The following is a 16,917-nucleotide window of genomic DNA, read 5'->3' as shown; positions in this document are numbered from 1 at the left end:
TTAACAGCATGGGCGCTTTGATTGACAGGTGGGTGTTGTTTGAGCACCCAGGCTTCATTCAGTTTGCCTCAGGTCTGCTGATGATCCACGTCTTTGTTGTTTTTTAGATTAGACACGAAGCGAAAGAGGCAGGATTGTCAAGATGGCTGCGGCCAAAATGGCTCTTCGGGAACCTGTGGGTGACATCACTCATACACTGTCCATTCTTTATATTGTCAGTGTGCTTACCATGTTCAGCATGTTAGTTGAGCATGTTAGCGTTGCTAAGATTGATTGATGTTTGTGATTATCAAAGTCATTAAAAATACCTGTAACAGATTTTATGGTAACAGTCGATGTCAGTTGCCCTCAAGATGTTTTTTTGCCACTCCGTCTTGTAGATGTTAAACTATCTCACTGACGAATTGGAGGTTTGACCTGATGATGGTACTAGAACACATGTCTGGGATCATCGGTCATAAGAATTCATCCTATAAATACTTTAAATAACTAAAGTAAATCAACAACATCCAATACAGTGGTCCCTCGTTTATCGCAGGGGATACGTTCTAAGAATAACCCGCAATAAACGAAATCCGCAAAGTAAGTTTTACAATTATTATACATGTTTTAAGGCCGTAAAACCCCTAACCACACACTTTTACACGCATTTTGTACAGTACTCCCTTAGTTAATCAGGACGCAGAACACATGTGCGGTTCTCCCTTAGCCAATTTAGGACGCTGAACACAATGCGCGTTCATACTGTACAGTACGCTGTAAAAAAAAGCATGCAAAATTACACTAAAAAAATCCACGAAACAGCGAGTCCGCGAAAAGTGAACCGCGTTATAGCGAGGGACGACTGTACTACGAAAAATCTGTCTCCATCTCCTCATCTTTCTTTAGGAAATCTCCAAAGTCATTAGGCTACATCTTCTGGAAACCATGAATATCCAAATTACAATCCATCCTTTTGTTGTTGAGATATTTAGCCTGGATCAAAGTGGTGGACAGATGCCCTAAACATGCAACTACACTGGTCTTTTTACTTTAAATTGCAATTTTCTGGCTGTATTATGTTGAAATGTAACTGTGTCAGTGGTCTAAAACAGTGCACAGTTTGCTAGAATGGTATGAACAATAGCCTGAAAAATTGGGCCAGTGAAAGATGATTTAAAACCCTTGCTCCATAGAGATGAAGTTTAAAAAACCCTGTTCTATTTTGGTCCTAATATGCAGTGTCGTATCCAACAATAATAACAGTTACTGAGTCAAATGCTGAAGCATTTTTTGTTTTGTTTATTTAATTTTCCTAAGCATGTAGCTTTATAGACAGATGAATGCATTGTTCTGACCTTTTCTGTCCGTCCTGGGATGACAAAAGTGCCAGGAAGCTTATATGATTATAAGATGCTCTGAGATTTCACTATTCGCTGCCCAATAGCACTGAGTTTTAAATCACAACCTACTCTGAAAACATTAAAGGGATTATGTGAATTAGTATTAAACCTGCTTCCTAAATGTCAGCGCCTCTAACAGGCGTATCAGTTTACCAGCCAGGAAGTCATAATGCAGACTACTTTCAAGTCATTTAAAAGTCAGTATGGGTATGAACTGAAACCAGTCACACCTTTAATACATTTAAACAAGTCTATTGTTAGCAGCAATGTTACATTGTACTTGAACAATAAGCAGGTACAATGTTTACCCAAACAGTTTCCTCTGTGTCTGTGAAGTGAAGCCAACACAGAAGTGCCAAAAACTTAGACATTTCTCAAACGGCCACTTGAGGCCGGCTACAGAACGAGTCAGTCTCCATAAGTCCCCATGTTAAAATGTCCAGGTTCACAGCAGAAGTAAACATGTTTACAGCCTGGTACAAAAAACAGTTTTGGTCTCTATAGCTAATTTCTACATCCACGACAACTGTACTGAGTCTAAATTTTTATAAATCTCACCTGTTCAAATTATATTAAGGCTTAAAGTTATGCAGAATTAACAGCATGGGCGCTTTGATTGACAGGTGGGTGTTGTTTGAGCACCCAGGCTTCATTCAGTTTGCCTCAGGTCTGCTGATGATCCACGTCTTTGTTGTTTTTTAGATTAGACACGAAGCGAAAGAGGCAGGATTGTCAAGATGGCTGCGGCCAAAATGGCTCTTCGGGAACCTGTGGGTGACATCACTCATACACTGTCCATTCTTTATATTGTCAGTGTGCTTACCATGTTCAGCATGTTAGTTGAGCATGTTAGCGTTGCTAAGATTGATTGATGTTTGTGATTATCAAAGTCATTAAAAATACCTGTAACAGATTTTATGGTAACAGTCGATGTCAGTTGCCCTCAAGATGTTTTTTTGCCACTCCGTCTTGTAGATGTTAAACTATCTCACTGACGAATTGGAGGTTTGACCTGATGATGGTACTAGAACACATGTCTGGGATCATCGGTCATAAGAATTCATCCTATAAATACTTTAAATAACTAAAGTAAATCAACAACATCCAATACAGTGGTCCCTCGTTTATCGCAGGGGATACGTTCTAAGAATAACCCGCAATAAACGAAATCCGCAAAGTAAGTTTTACAATTATTATACATGTTTTAAGGCCGTAAAACCCCTAACCACACACTTTTACACGCATTTTGTACAGTACTCCCTTAGTTAATCAGGACGCAGAACACATGTGCGGTTCTCCCTTAGCCAATTTAGGACGCTGAACACAATGCGCGTTCATACTGTACAGTACGCTGTAAAAAAAAGCATGCAAAATTACACTAAAAAAATCCACGAAACAGCGAGTCCGCGAAAAGTGAACCGCGTTATAGCGAGGGACGACTGTACTACGAAAAATCTGTCTCCATCTCCTCATCTTTCTTTAGGAAATCTCCAAAGTCATTAGGCTACATCTTCTGGAAACCATGAATATCCAAATTACAATCCATCCTTTTGTTGTTGAGATATTTAGCCTGGATCAAAGTGGTGGACAGATGCCCTAAACATGCAACTACACTGGTCTTTTTACTTTAAATTGCAATTTTCTGGCTGTATTATGTTGAAATGTAACTGTGTCAGTGGTCTAAAACAGTGCACAGTTTGCTAGAATGGTATGAACAATAGCCTGAAAAATTGGGCCAGTGAAAGATGATTTAAAACCCTTGCTCCATAGAGATGAAGTTTAAAAAACCCTGTTCTATTTTGGTCCTAATATGCAGTGTCGTATCCAACAATAATAACAGTTACTGAGTCAAATGCTGAAGCATTGCTTATTAAATGGTGAAGGATTGATGACCATCTTCTCCGTCTTTATAACGTTTAAACAAGCACACAGAGAGTGAGTGTGTTTACCACACATATAAAACTTGTAACCTAATTCAACCAAGGGCAGCTATTTTTAGACTTTTCCTTTGCAAGCTGAGCACTTCGGGTTGTTTTATAACTGTTTGTATTAGAGCCGACAGGCTGTTTGAAAGTCTGCTGTCAGCGCAGCCTCATTTTTCTCTCTTCTGAGTCTTCTGTCTGTCCGTCTTTTTCTTTTTTTTTTTCACTCTGCCTGCTTCACATTTTTTTTCCACCTCTCCCCCTTCACCACCAAAACCTCAAATACGCAAGCAAGCAAGCTGCTTATGTAACTGGCCTGCAAACCAGCCTGATAGTTTACTTTCTCCTAGACCATTTTTCACAGATCTATGTACAAACCTGATTCCACACATAAACACGCGGTGATTTATACGATGTGACACAAGTATGTACGCACACTGTAGTGTCACCCTCATTCATTTGCTCCTTCCTCATAGGAATAAATGGGGTATACCTTGAAAAATACAGTCAAACTACAATCTCACTCACAAACACTGTTGAAGTTAGTTGGATAATGTAGGTTCTGTTTGTATTTTAATGCGCAAATATAAAATATATCGTCGGTAAGCAGGAGCTTGGCTTTTTGATTATATTGAGGCAATTTCTTAATTTGAGTTACATGATTATTAAACTGGATTTGTACCTCTAAGGTTTTATGCACATAAACAAGTAATAATCAGATATGTATGCTGTTGCAAACATAACAGTATGCTGATCTAAATAGTAACTCAAGAAAAGAAAGAAAATCACCTTCAGTAGCTCATGGGGGATGTATATTAATAGTTGCATTCATGAATGAATATTGGACTCAGTGGATTCTATTGCTAAAATTAAAAGTTTTAATTACTGTTGGCATGTAGCATTTTTATTGCTCGTATTACTGGCATTTTTGAGCTCCCAAGGTAAATGACTGTAATGATTTAAACATGTCACTGTGGTGAATTTCCTATATTCAGATTATTTATTACAATTGTCCACATAAGGTTACACTCATAAGCAGATATAACAATATCTGTCTCTGTTGAAATGACAGTTTTTATTTATATAGGATAGGAGCACTTGTTACTAAAGTTTGTGAAGGTCAATGTGTAGTTGTGGTTATGATTGATGTTATTATTATGGTTATGATTTTTCTTAGAAAACAATTAAGAATAATTCATAATTTAACATTTTAGTCTAATTTAACATTGGAGCCCCCTGCAAAGTCCTTGTCATGGAGGTTTTCTTGCAAAGAGAATATATTTGCATATCAAAACATTTAGATCATTTCACAAAGTTACAAGAGAGCAAGCCGTCTGAACATTTGAACATTGCTGACACCCATCGCAGCGAGCGCAAGTTTCACAGCGGCTGCAGCCACTCTTTCAGTCAGCGGTTGTGCAGCTTGTGACAGTAGTTTGTTAAGAGACTTAATGACAGCAGAAATTAATGTCAATTAAGTGGCTCCTCATCATGCTGACTGGACTCCTGCAGTATAGCGGTTTATCACAATTTATCCAATTTTCTCTAAAAGCTGAAGTTTAACTAACACTCATTCTCATGTATCTTTGTCCCGGCATGCTTATAAATGTTTAAGCTGTCAGCTGTTCTTCTTTCTGCAGCTTTGATGTTTTATGCAGATGACGCTCACAAACACACACACACATACTTGTATGCATATACAACAAGTTTCATTGTGCACCCTTTTTTGGCTAATGTGCGGGCAGTGGATTCGCCATCATTTTCCTCCTGTCTCGGAAAACAGAAAGCATTTAGTAACAGCGTTAGACAGAAAGACAAACAGTTTGTGGTGACGATTGTTCTGCCAGCTAACTCTCAGGATTTGGCCGTTCCCTCGAAGCAGCTGCGGGAGACAAAGACACTTTTTGTGATGTACTCTTTCGTTTGACGCTGAACCACAAAATCCAAAACCATCTGTAATACTTAAAAGTGTCAAAGGATAGCGAATCAGCACATCCTAAATTCATCTTAATATTCACCTGTAGGGACTTGATGTACTATAAAAACACATAACTGTGAAAGGTATATAAATGAAGAGAGTGATATTAACCAGTAATGTTAAAGCTTAATCTTTATCATTTGGAAATAATGCAGCTGCTCATCTGATTTCAAGGCCAAGAGAACTGGACTGCACATAAAGCAGCAAATCTCAGAGGAGAATCCTTTATATGGTTTGAAAATGATGTGTGTGGATCTAAATGTCACCTTAGAGATCACACTAACACATATTTTAATTTCATAATAAGAGCAGTGATTTCCCTCTTTGTTTAACCAGCAAATTATATTTGATAGTCATCTTCAATGACAGTCAATTACAGTATGCATATGTGCTATTTCAGTACACTTAGCCAGAGTATCACGCATTGAGTGTTTTAAGAGGTACTGTGTTAAAGTGCATTTATATGCAAAGCACATTTTCTCCACTATGTTTCATATATTTATTTTTCTCTTTTTACGATGCATGCAAGCTTAATCACATTATTATGATTGTGTTTATTGTAATATGTACTCATATTTAGCTGACAGCTGTGCAGAGTTATCTTTATTTTTGTTGCTGTTTCTGTCTGTCTCCTTGATGATTCGTCATCAGCAGGTTTACTATGTATGAACCTCTTATTCCGGCGTTAGCAGCATCACTGGATGAGCTAATCCATCAAATCAGTTTAGGACATTTTTAACTCCTAATGGCAGTGACTGCTGCCCACTGGCAGGTTTCCAGGGACAATGTTGTCAGTCACTTTGTTGGATTGTGTGTTTCTCTCTATAACCTGCAGAGACAGGCCGAAGACTTGGTTTGATTGCAGGTTTGATGGATTTTTGTCTTATAGTATGTCACATGTGAGAAGCACGTTGGTTATTATGCACCATTTGCATCTTTTTATGTCCTTGATTGAAGCTTTGGCTCTTTGAACTTGAATGAAACATAAAACGGTGCAGCCATGAACCACAAGGTTACTTCATCAACAAGTAACGGTGCTTGTAACCTGTTGAGATCACTTACTTTGGCTCTCTGTCAACATTGTTAAAATATGAGACGATAACGTCAGAGTCGACCTGTCTTTAATAGTTCTCACATTTTGAGCTTATAAACAAAATGTACATCCAGATATCGATCGACACTGTCTCGCCAAAGACACATTTTGAGATAGTAAAAAGTTTCATCTTTATTATTATCATTGCCAACAGGGAAAACCTAAAACATTACCTGCTTTCTGCTGCGGTTTCACAGCGTCAACACATACTACAGAGACACACACTGTGTAGCCTTTGCTGTGCATAAAGGTCCAACTGTAATGCACAACATGATGACCTGACACAGTTCACCTGCTGCAAAAACTCATTTCACACAGGTAAAGCTGTAAATGATGTAAAAATATGAGGCGACCGATCATGCTGACATCCATCAGTCAGCTTCTTCAAACAAATTCAAACAATCATTTTGACCCTCAGCTCAGTTTGGCTACCTCTCCAGTCTTCATTCATATAAAGGAGAGTGTAAACGAGCAATTTGAATCTGTGCTTTTCGCTGTATACAAAAAAATTTGCATGCAATGCGATGTGTGTGTCTGCGTTTCTATTTCGGGGCAGATCCTTCTTTGTTGTTAGTGCACCGCTGCCTTGAGCGCAGACGCCTCAGAAAGTGGAGCAGCACAATAGCTTTGATGTTGTGATGTCTGCAGGGTGGTGCAGAGAGCTGGAGCCCTGCCTGCTGTGTGGACCGCGATGTACACGAGGTTCTCTGACAGCACGGATTAGACTGACACGTGCAAACAGTCACCCTCTGACAGCAGCGTATTCACAAACGTTCATGAGAAAATGGAGCGACAGTAAACCACTTAATGCTACAGAAGCGGTTACCAAACTCTCATAACTGACCCAGAGCTACTGATATTAAATTCCCCACTAACCACTCGCTGTCTGGCTGCTGCAGATTCATATAAACACAGAAAAATGAATCAAATTTCTCAAAAAGTCAAACATTCACTTTGAGTTTCTTTGAAAGTGGAACTGGAAAAAGTATTTTATTCGTCTCAAACGTCTAAAACCGATTCATAAAACAACAAATTATGTGGAAATGTGGAAATTTTCCAGCTATGCTCCGTTGCAAAATGCCATTACCGAGCACTTATTGCGCTAAATTTAAAAATCCACCAGACTCATTTGGCAAATCATCAGCAGAGGAGAGGATCAAAGTGCTAATTTAGTTTCATGCTTCAAGGTTTTTTATGTGTATATTTCAAGCAGAATTTTCTCTCTCTCCTGGATTTCCTCTGTGAGTCAAGAGCGTATCCCTTTCCTCTGACAGCTCATTTCTGCGCTGTTCGTCTTGGATCACAGGTGTGATGCCAGCAGGGTAAATTTAGTGCGGGCAGACAGGAAGTTTGGCACCAAAAATAGAGAGGGGAACGAAATAGTCACACACTTGACGCTGGTTACAGCGTGACTGGACCAGGTGTTAGCAGACTGTTGTATCCTCATCAGTGATGAAGGCGCTGCAAAATACTCGTGAAGTGCTTGCATCTGATCTTTGTACCGTACTGTGTTTATTTTGTGGGTGTGTGAGGGAGAGGAGAAATGTTGGAAGGAATTTTTGGGTTGCACAGACATCCAATTAACCCTGCAAAGACCTAAGACACAAATGAAGAACAAGAGGGGGATGAAAAGGAGGGATGCATTTAAGATATAATTATTATTTTCAACTCTGCAAACTTGCAGCAGTGTGCATGAATAATTCATAGACCCTCGTTAATCTGACCTCAAATAAACACACAGACTTATTAACATAAGAGGTTGCATGCTGCAGTGGGTGCAAAGCCTACTAATAATGCTAGTGTAATTTTTTTTTGTGTTTAAGTAATTTAAGTAACAAATCTGACTGCACAGGGCACTCTGGGATACTTGTTTTAAAGGGTTGCGGTGAGTGTTTGAGTTCACTAGTTTGAAACTGTGAATCCATCGTAGTCAGCAGAGTCACAGAGCTGAAACGGCGTGCTTTTCTCCTGCAGAGTTCGTGTTGCATTCATTCGCCTACGCTGCAGTCATCTCCGCCTGCACTGCCAAGGTTATGTCGTCACGTTTAAAGTCATTGAGGGATGTGATTATACATTATAGCTGGATTCAAATGTAATAGTTTCATTGCATGAAAGTGCACCGTCATGCAAAATATCTTTTTTTTTTTATAAGAAAGGGCAGAGCTTATCTACACTTGTATATGATTCCCTTGCATCTGTCATCTTGCTCTGTGATTGGACCATTTCTGTGGAAGACGTTTCCTGAGCAGCGCCCTGAGATTCCGATGTCTGTTCCTGTCAGCTTGAATTTACTGTATCCTCTTTGGTGTGGTCATGAACACACCAAAGAGGATGGCATTTAGAGTCTGTGTGTGTGCATGTGTGCATGAGTGCGCTGTCAAGGTAAATTCAGAGGCATCTGATTTATTCATGTCCTGCGGAGCAATTGTTAATTTTTCAAGCTGTGTGTGGCATGGAGCGATCTACACTACATCCCTGTATTTGTATATAAGTGTGTGTGTGTGTGTGTGTGTGTGTCTGTGTCCCATAACTGTCAATCAGAGAAAGTCTCTTTTCTTGTTGCCTCAGCTCCTTCACAGCTCCTCTCACCCTCTCTCTCTCTCTTTTCCCTCCACCACTCCATCTTCTTCTTCCCGTCTCCTTCGTTTTTTCCCGCTCACGTCTCTTTTAGCACAAGAACCTCATTTATTCATGCTTCTGGGCCTTCGATGCCATTTTCAGCTGGTTGCCAAGAACTCCTTTTTAAAAATTAACAGAGTCGACGAGTTAAAGAAAATAAATGAAACACGCCGTTGCCCTGCTGGTGTTCGGGCTGATTTCGTGTGTGTGTGTGTGTGTGTGTGTGTGTGTGTGTGTGCACATCAAAATCACTAATGCAAAATAACATGTAGAGAATAAGATCTAACGTGGGAGAAAGTTATTTATACCAGCAGCTTAACATGCATGCAGCAGGGTATTATATGGAGCTGTTAATTTTCTTTTTTTGTGTTATTTGAAAGGCTTTTGGTCCTGCAAGTTTCAGCTGCTTCCTACTGCTCTCCTCTCAGTGTGCTTTGAAGTGAAAGAGAAGGAAAGCTCGTGTTATTTTCTTTATCCTAGTGTTAGCCTGCTCCTTTCTTTCCTTTTGGGACTTCAAAAAGGATCAATGTGTCGCTGTTGAATGCTACGGTTGCACAAGACAGGCACAGTTGCTTGCAGTGAGCATTTCCTACCCCACGATATCAGCGCATTAAAATCCTCCACCCTCTAAAAGGGAAGAGCTCTCCATTTTATTACATCGGCTTATTTGTTAGATGAGAAGAGCCTCGAGGCGATTTGCAGGGAAAAAAAATGTTGCCTGGCCGTGTTCAAAGTTCAAAAATATGCTCACAAATTAACACTTTGCAAAGTGTTTGTTTAACCTGTCCACAAATAGAAAAGTCTGTAGCCATGCTGGCAGCTCTGTGAGGCTCGACTGAAGCATAGTGATGCTCTGAGTGAAAAGACAGCGTGCTAAACACAAAGTACAGCAGAGGCTGATGGGAATGTTCAAAGGTCAAATCATGGGAATCACCAGAATTATTACAACTGAGTGTGATACTTCACACTCCAAATCTAACCCTGTGGTTGTGTGAAGCAAAATACAACAATTTGTGGATTTAGAGGGGAAATATTTCTTATTAATTGTGTATAAGTTTGCAAATATCATCCTTATAATGTGCACTATTGTCTGTGTGCTGCCTCCACACACAGCTCTACTAGGTAAGACTTTTTCCTCTTTGTCTTTTTCCTCTGCTTCTCTTCTCTGACGCAGCTCTTTCACTCTGCCTCAGGGGTCGAGCCACTAATTTTAGCTTGGCAAAGAGGCAAAGACACAGATGGGACTCTTCTCGTTAATCTCATTTGCAAGTCAAAATTGTTTCTGTGTTCCTCCTCTGTGTTTTTGCCCCTCATTCATCCTCATGTAAACTTCACCTTGGCCTTCTCCTTTCTCTCTACAATCGCAATCCAGCACGTGCCTTTTTGTCTGGTATGCATGTTTAAAAAAACACATGGAAAAGACTGTGTGTGTGTCTGTGTCTGCGTGTTCCCGTGTGTGTAACTGTGACGGCAAGTGAAGAGTGAGAGCATCAGTGAGCTGATAAACGCAGTCAGATGGGAGAGCAGAGGCAGACCCAACACTGGAGGCCACACACACACACACACATACTACGATTGCCTCTCATTAAGGACGTCAACAGATGCTGGACAAGCGCTTGATTACATTTGGATTAGACTGTTAGTGTAACACCGGATTTGGAGACTCAGTTGTAATTATCTCACTTACATCCTCAGACAGACGAACAGTAATAGTGACAGCAGCAACCACTGTGACTGAGGTAGATTTGAAAAAGTGTATCGGTCATCAAACTTAGATTTTTTTGGTATATCTTAACTTGCCCAAAAAATCCTGGACTGAAAACTGGTGGTTTTAACCTCTAACTCCACTTTTCAGTAATATATCTTCCAAAGTCTATTTGCATGTTTTTAGCAACTATTTTCCAACATATTTAATGTATTTTGAAAGAAATCTTGGAATTGTCTTTACACTGACTTTAAATTATCTTACAGCAAGGTTTTCTTGGGGTGCCCTCTTACATATGTAATGTGTGAACAACCAACCATCCTCTGCTGAGACTGTTCTATTTGAATAATACCTGTGAGAGTAAATGTCAGGTATTTCACTTTATATGTTTTTCTTGTGACCTGTCAGATGCTTCCCCCAGGTTGGGAAACTAACTGGTTTGAATGTTGCTGTATGCAGTGCTACCTTTACTAAATCTGCACGTGACCCAGACACCAGATGTGCAACAAACAAACACGCTTCAGTATCTCAAATCCACACAGTGACATTACATTGTGACATTTTTTCAGTGCAGTGGCGGTCAAATTTTCAGCTGTCTGAAATATCAGTTTGCAAAGAATAATGTGAAATCCGTCATAGAAGGAACATCATTATTATAGCTCATTTTCTCGCTACGCGCTATGATGCCCCAGTGTGTATCACTGAGGATTATTGAAAGTGTGTCTGAGAAATTGAAAAGAGACTTTGAGATCGATGGGGCAGGTTGATGAAAAATATCAAGCAGTCAGTAACTGATGAAATATTTATAAAATGATTCAATCAAAAGGCATAAAAATATCCGTGGGTGGATTTTTCCTTCAATCAACAATTCCTCGAATGAACACTGATTGAGTATTGAACTGAACTCTACACTGTCTGCACATAATTAACTCTCTCCCTCGTTTCTGTCTCTCTCTTTCGCTCCCAGTGAGCAGAGTATCTGCCAGGCGAGGGCCTCGGTTATGGTCTACGATGACACCAGTAAGAAGTGGGTGCCCATCAAACCTGGACAGCAGGGATTCAGCCGCATCAACATCTACCACAACACTGCCAACAACACCTTCAGAGTGGTGGGCGTCAAACTGCAGGACCAGCAGGTAACAGACTAGAATGATGATCACACGCTGCTGTGAGACTTAGAAGTGCAGATGCGCAGTTAATTTCAGCCTTTTAGACACCAGAGAGACAGATTTCATTGTGCCGCGGGAGGATTGCAACATACAGAACATTCAGGCTGATTGTGATTTTTCTTTTGAAGTAACATGCAAGACAAAATAGTTGTTGAGTTCAACAGGAGAGAGTAGAGGTTTGAAACAGAAATAGGCACATGCAAGAATGGAAGAACATACTTTGTGTGTGTGTGCATGAGCCTGGTGTTTTATTAAAGGTCCTTAGTTGCACTAATCCTTCTCTGCTGTCATGTGACTGAGGCTGGCTCTTTTTACATGTGTGTTTATGTGTGTGGTTAAAAGACACAGAACACACAGTAATATTGAGTTAATCACATACAACAGCAATCAAAAACAGAATCAACAAGAAAGATGAAAATAGCAGGAAATATACAAAGATCCATAAAAGTACAAATAAAATTTAAAACAGGATACATTTTTGCCTTTAGAGTTATAAGTTATAAGAGGTTAATTGTATCTGTGTGACCATGTCTAATTTGCTCTGTAGCTTCAAAACGTTGTCCACACGTCCAGTGACAAAACAATTCAACCGTTCAAGCTGCTCACAGAGTAGCTACAGCAAAAATAATGACCAACAGTAAATAAAGTTATAGCTCATGATGTGACTCAAATAACTCTTGTGACAGGTAACAAGGCTATAACAAGCCGTGCTGTTCATGAACACTGTCTCTGAAATAGTCCTCTGTCTTTATAGTGGAACCAATGACGATAAATCGCTGAATCCTTTCAAAACACAGACACAACACAGACTTACACCAACTCTCTGGCCTTTTAAAGGTCTTTCTCCAAGCAGCAGTTATGATAATAGATCATGTTGTATTTATCTCCCAGCCTGCCTGCCGTCTGTAGATGTATATCATGCCTCAGATAAAGAAGAAGAATGGCTGTTGAAGATAAATGCTCTGTTTTTCTTCAGTAAACCACAGCTCCGTCTCTCGTCTTCCTCCTCTCTCACAGGTGGTTATCAACTACTCCATAGTTAAGGGCCTCAAGTATAACCAGGCAACTCCGACCTTCCACCAATGGCGGGATGCCAGGCAGGTTTATGGCCTCAACTTTGCCAGCAAGGAGGAGGCCACCACCTTCTCCAACGCCATGCTCTTTGCCCTTAATGTCCTCAGCGCTCAGGATGGAGGTGTGTTTCCCATCAGTGTGTCACACAAATATTTTGTGCAGATATGGAATAATGCTTAAGAAGCCTAATGTGGATGGTTTCGTTATTTTAGGATATTTCCTATGTGACCCTCAGCTTCCTTCCTAAAGGTTTAGATTATGTATTTATAGGCCTGTAGTGGTCACATGGGGCCAATTCAAAATTCTGATTGAACCTGTGTGAGCAAGCAGAAGTTTATGTTAATGAAGGTCATTGTGGGTGCAGGTAGTAGCATAGAAAAGAAACAACTTTTCATTTTCCTCCAGAGATGACAATCGCACACATATTTTTGAAGCAGTAGTTTAGATATTTAATAAATATCAACAGGGTAGATATCAATAATGCAATAGAAATTCAGAGTGCAGCAAGAAGTCACTGACGGATTTATAATTTCGACTGCTCGTGTTGTATCACACATCTTGTCTTACACTGTAGCTAAATCCCTCTTTCATGTAGGGCATCAGTTTTCAGTTCATGTCATCATTTTTTATTTAATATATGAAAGTAATATCACTTTTTTTTAAGGCCACAAGTCAACTGAGGTTGTACAACCTCTACATGGAGATCAGGACACAGGAAGTGTTTGTAGTACTGTCACTGATACTCATACTAACGTTTATGGGGGAAGTCAAACACACTCACACTCGCACTCACGCTCAGTTTGGACAAAATCATCTATTGCTTGTAGAAGGTTTGCAAATGCAGTGTTACCAACAATGTCATCACACTCATAACACAATGCTGAAGACGAAACGTTAATAGAGGGAAATGAAACAAGAAAACAATTACTGAAATTGTGAACTGCATTACCCATGTTGCACATGAAAGCGGCACAACTTTGTGATGTCATTTTAGTTCCAGGGTTCCTTTCTGCCCTGGTGAAAGTCACAGACAGCGTATCCTCATAATAGTAGTAGCAGACGAGGCAAAGCAAATGTATTTATAGAGTACATTTCATACCCAAAGGCGTCCCAAAGTGTTTTACAGGGCGCTCGAGCAAAAGTACAAAGACAAAACGACGAAAAGACAAGAGAAAAATCACATAGATTAAATAACACAGCAATAAAACAAGAGCATCCAGAATAAAACAATAATTCAAAGTAATGATAAACAGGTCCTTGGCATGGATTTGAAAGTAGTCAACATTGTTTGGAGTCTTAGTTCGTCTGTAGTAGTAGTAGTAGTAGTATGGAGAAAAATGTAACTACAATACAAACAACGCAAATAAAGTCACAAAGCAAATTTATGCTAAATTACACCCTGCAAACTCACACAGGTGTTTTCTGTCTGGTCTGACAGCTGCTTGGGTTACAGTTGGATGAAACTATGCTGGAATTGTATTAAACAAGAATGATAATTGTGTCCCTTTCTCCACCGCTAACAAGGGAGGTCAGAGGGATGTCAGTCGAGCCCAGTCTTTACATGCTCTATACAATGAGTCTAATTTGGCAAAATAAGTGTGTGTGGGGGTGTGTGTGTGTGTGTGTGTGTGTGTGGGTGGACCATTACAGTCTTCTTGTGTGTACCCAGTATCAGTCCTAAACTAAACAGCAAGTCTCAGCAATGTCACAGCTACAGTAGAGCACCTTTATTTTGACCCCTATTCCCCTCTACTTGACAAAGCATCCTTAACAAATAATAACTGGAGCCTGACCTACAGTGTAGCAGCAAGCTTTTCCAAGACGCATTGTAACCAATGTAACCTTTAGCAGCCAGGTCTATTCAAAGACTTCTCCCTCTCAGTGGTAAATGTGCATGCAAAACAGGAGATGTTATCCTCTTGAGCTCCATGCGTGGACAAGGGTGTGTATAAAAAGAGAGACAGACAAATATAAATTGGGAAGTGACAGAGTGAGAACCACAGCTTGCCTGTCATTACTCGAGCAGCAGCAGAAGCAGCAGTGTGTCTCCCCCTGCAGTCCCCTCCAGCCTCTTAATTAGAATGAGTCATTGAGAAGATCTCCCTCGGGTCCCGTGCTAGAGAGCAGATCTTTTCATCTGCCTAATAACACAGGACGGGGAACAAAGAGGCTCGAGTGACAGCAGCCAAACACACAAAGACAAATGCACAAATACACGAGAATACAAGAGAAGGATACACACACTCAGATAGATAGATAGATAGATAGATAGATAGATAGATAGATAGATGGTCTTGTGTGCATGCACACACTGCAGAAAACACATGAATAGCAGTTCATGTGTGTGTTTCTGTGTATGTTTATGTATGAGTGGGAGATACAGGCATTTCATTCATGTATTCTGGTGCATGTAATTTTCTTTGTTTCTTCTCCGACATGGCAAATCATCTGTTCCCAGCACATCTGTGTGTGCTCAAAGTGATTTTATAAGACACATTCACACCTTGTGAAGCAAAGCTGTGATTCTCGCTCCACTCTAAACAGGTGTGCCTGCCCCCTCTAGTGGTAAGAGGGTCGAAACCTGGCCTCATGTCCTCCTCAGTGTTGTTCTCACAGTAAATTGACAGACCTGTCACCTGTGAGTGTGTAAAGGTCCTCTTGGATATGTGGATTAGATCAGAGCTAACTCTAATGAGCTGATATTTGATGATCAACAGCTAAAGAAAAAGAGGTACCAGTAATAAATTAAATATATCAATCAGCTCAAAAAGGTGAAGAATAGTTTCCTGCTCTTTATTTTACATCATTCCATATTTATTATTAGGAGGTTTTAGAAGCTATGATGGGCATAAACTGTAAATGAACTATTGTTTCTTACTTTCTCTTCCTCTTGCTGAGGAAACAGATAAAGCTTGCCCAGTTATTATCATCAAAATATAGATGTTGAAAATTCCATTTTTCCGAGCACTTCGGAAAGTTCATTCTTAACCTCGGAAGAAGTAGTTGACAAAAATTTAAATTAAAATGAATATAATCTTAATTGAATCTTTAGCTACAACAAATGTGTTTGATTTAGTCAGAAGTGCTTGACCCTTGGCTGTCAGGTGAAACACAACACATCCATGTTTTTGGGTGACATTTTAATACGGTGTGATAGTCTGTGCAGCGTGTTCAAGGCTTGCTCTGAACTGGAGATGCATGCAGCTGTAATAAGCCGTGTATTCGCGTGGCATGAGGCTGCGCAGCCTACAGACAAACCTGACCTTTTGAAACATTAACCAGAGATGCTCGCTGTGCTGCTGCTGCCCGGAGGTGTGGGTTACAAGAAGATGACAGATGATACTGTGGTTGTGTGGAGGAGGGGAGAAAGGCAGGTAGGTGAGGAGATACAGTCAGAGAGGGAGGTGATGGAGGGGGAGAAAAAAGAGCTGAGGGCTAGAGATGGTCAGCAGGGAGTGGGTCTGTCAGTGCCTCTGTGTCTGCTACAGCCGTTTCCTCTTCTTCAGCATGTCATGTAGGTAGTAAAGCTTGTGTGTGTGTGTGTTTTTCTGTCTAAACTTCTGTGTGACAATTATTATTTTAAGCTTGTTTGTGTGTCCCCATTTCTACAAGTGTGTGTTGTCGTTAGCCAGTACTATAGGTCAAAGTCACTCTTTTTACCACAAAACAATGTAAATCAACCTCCTCTGCTTCTTCTGTCCTGTATTAGCACTACACTGTTCTACACCGAGTCAAAGCACTGTTAGCATTTGGTTATTTTTCTCAAAGTAAAGGTTTAAAAACCTTGAAGTAAGAAGAAATTGCCCATTTTAAAGTGCTTGAGCTAAAGAGTAGAAAGAACATAGCGTACCCTGATCGTGGCTTTCTGAGAGGACAGAGGTCATATATTATTTTAAATGAAATGTGGAACTTGCAAATTATAGTGCCAATTTTTTTTCTTCTGTGACCATTGACCATTAACTGTGAGTCACTCCT

At 40.1% G+C, this 16,917-nt stretch overlaps 1 protein-coding gene across 3 annotated transcripts in view; it reads left to right on the top strand.

Annotated features, from left to right (window-relative positions):
• evlb (Enah/Vasp-like b) overlaps nucleotides 1-16,917 on the top strand; it is a 46,602-nt gene that overhangs the window by 19,533 nt on the left and 10,152 nt on the right. For all 3 annotated transcript variants that reach the window (XM_019263228.2, XM_019263227.2, XM_010731897.3), the window contains exons 2-3: nucleotides 11,667-11,835; nucleotides 12,886-13,063. In XM_019263228.2, coding sequence (XP_019118773.1) covers nucleotides 11,667-11,835; nucleotides 12,886-13,063 — 347 coding nt within the window. The remainder of the gene's footprint in view (nucleotides 1-11,666; nucleotides 11,836-12,885; nucleotides 13,064-16,917) is intronic.

The sequence above is a fragment of the Larimichthys crocea genome, chromosome XI (assembly GCF_000972845.2).
Source record: "Larimichthys crocea isolate SSNF chromosome XI, L_crocea_2.0, whole genome shotgun sequence".
Lineage (NCBI taxonomy): Eukaryota > Metazoa > Chordata > Actinopteri > Sciaenidae > Larimichthys > Larimichthys crocea.
The sequence above is the reverse complement of the archived record's forward strand: the minus strand, read 5'-3'. Positions and strand labels throughout refer to the sequence as shown.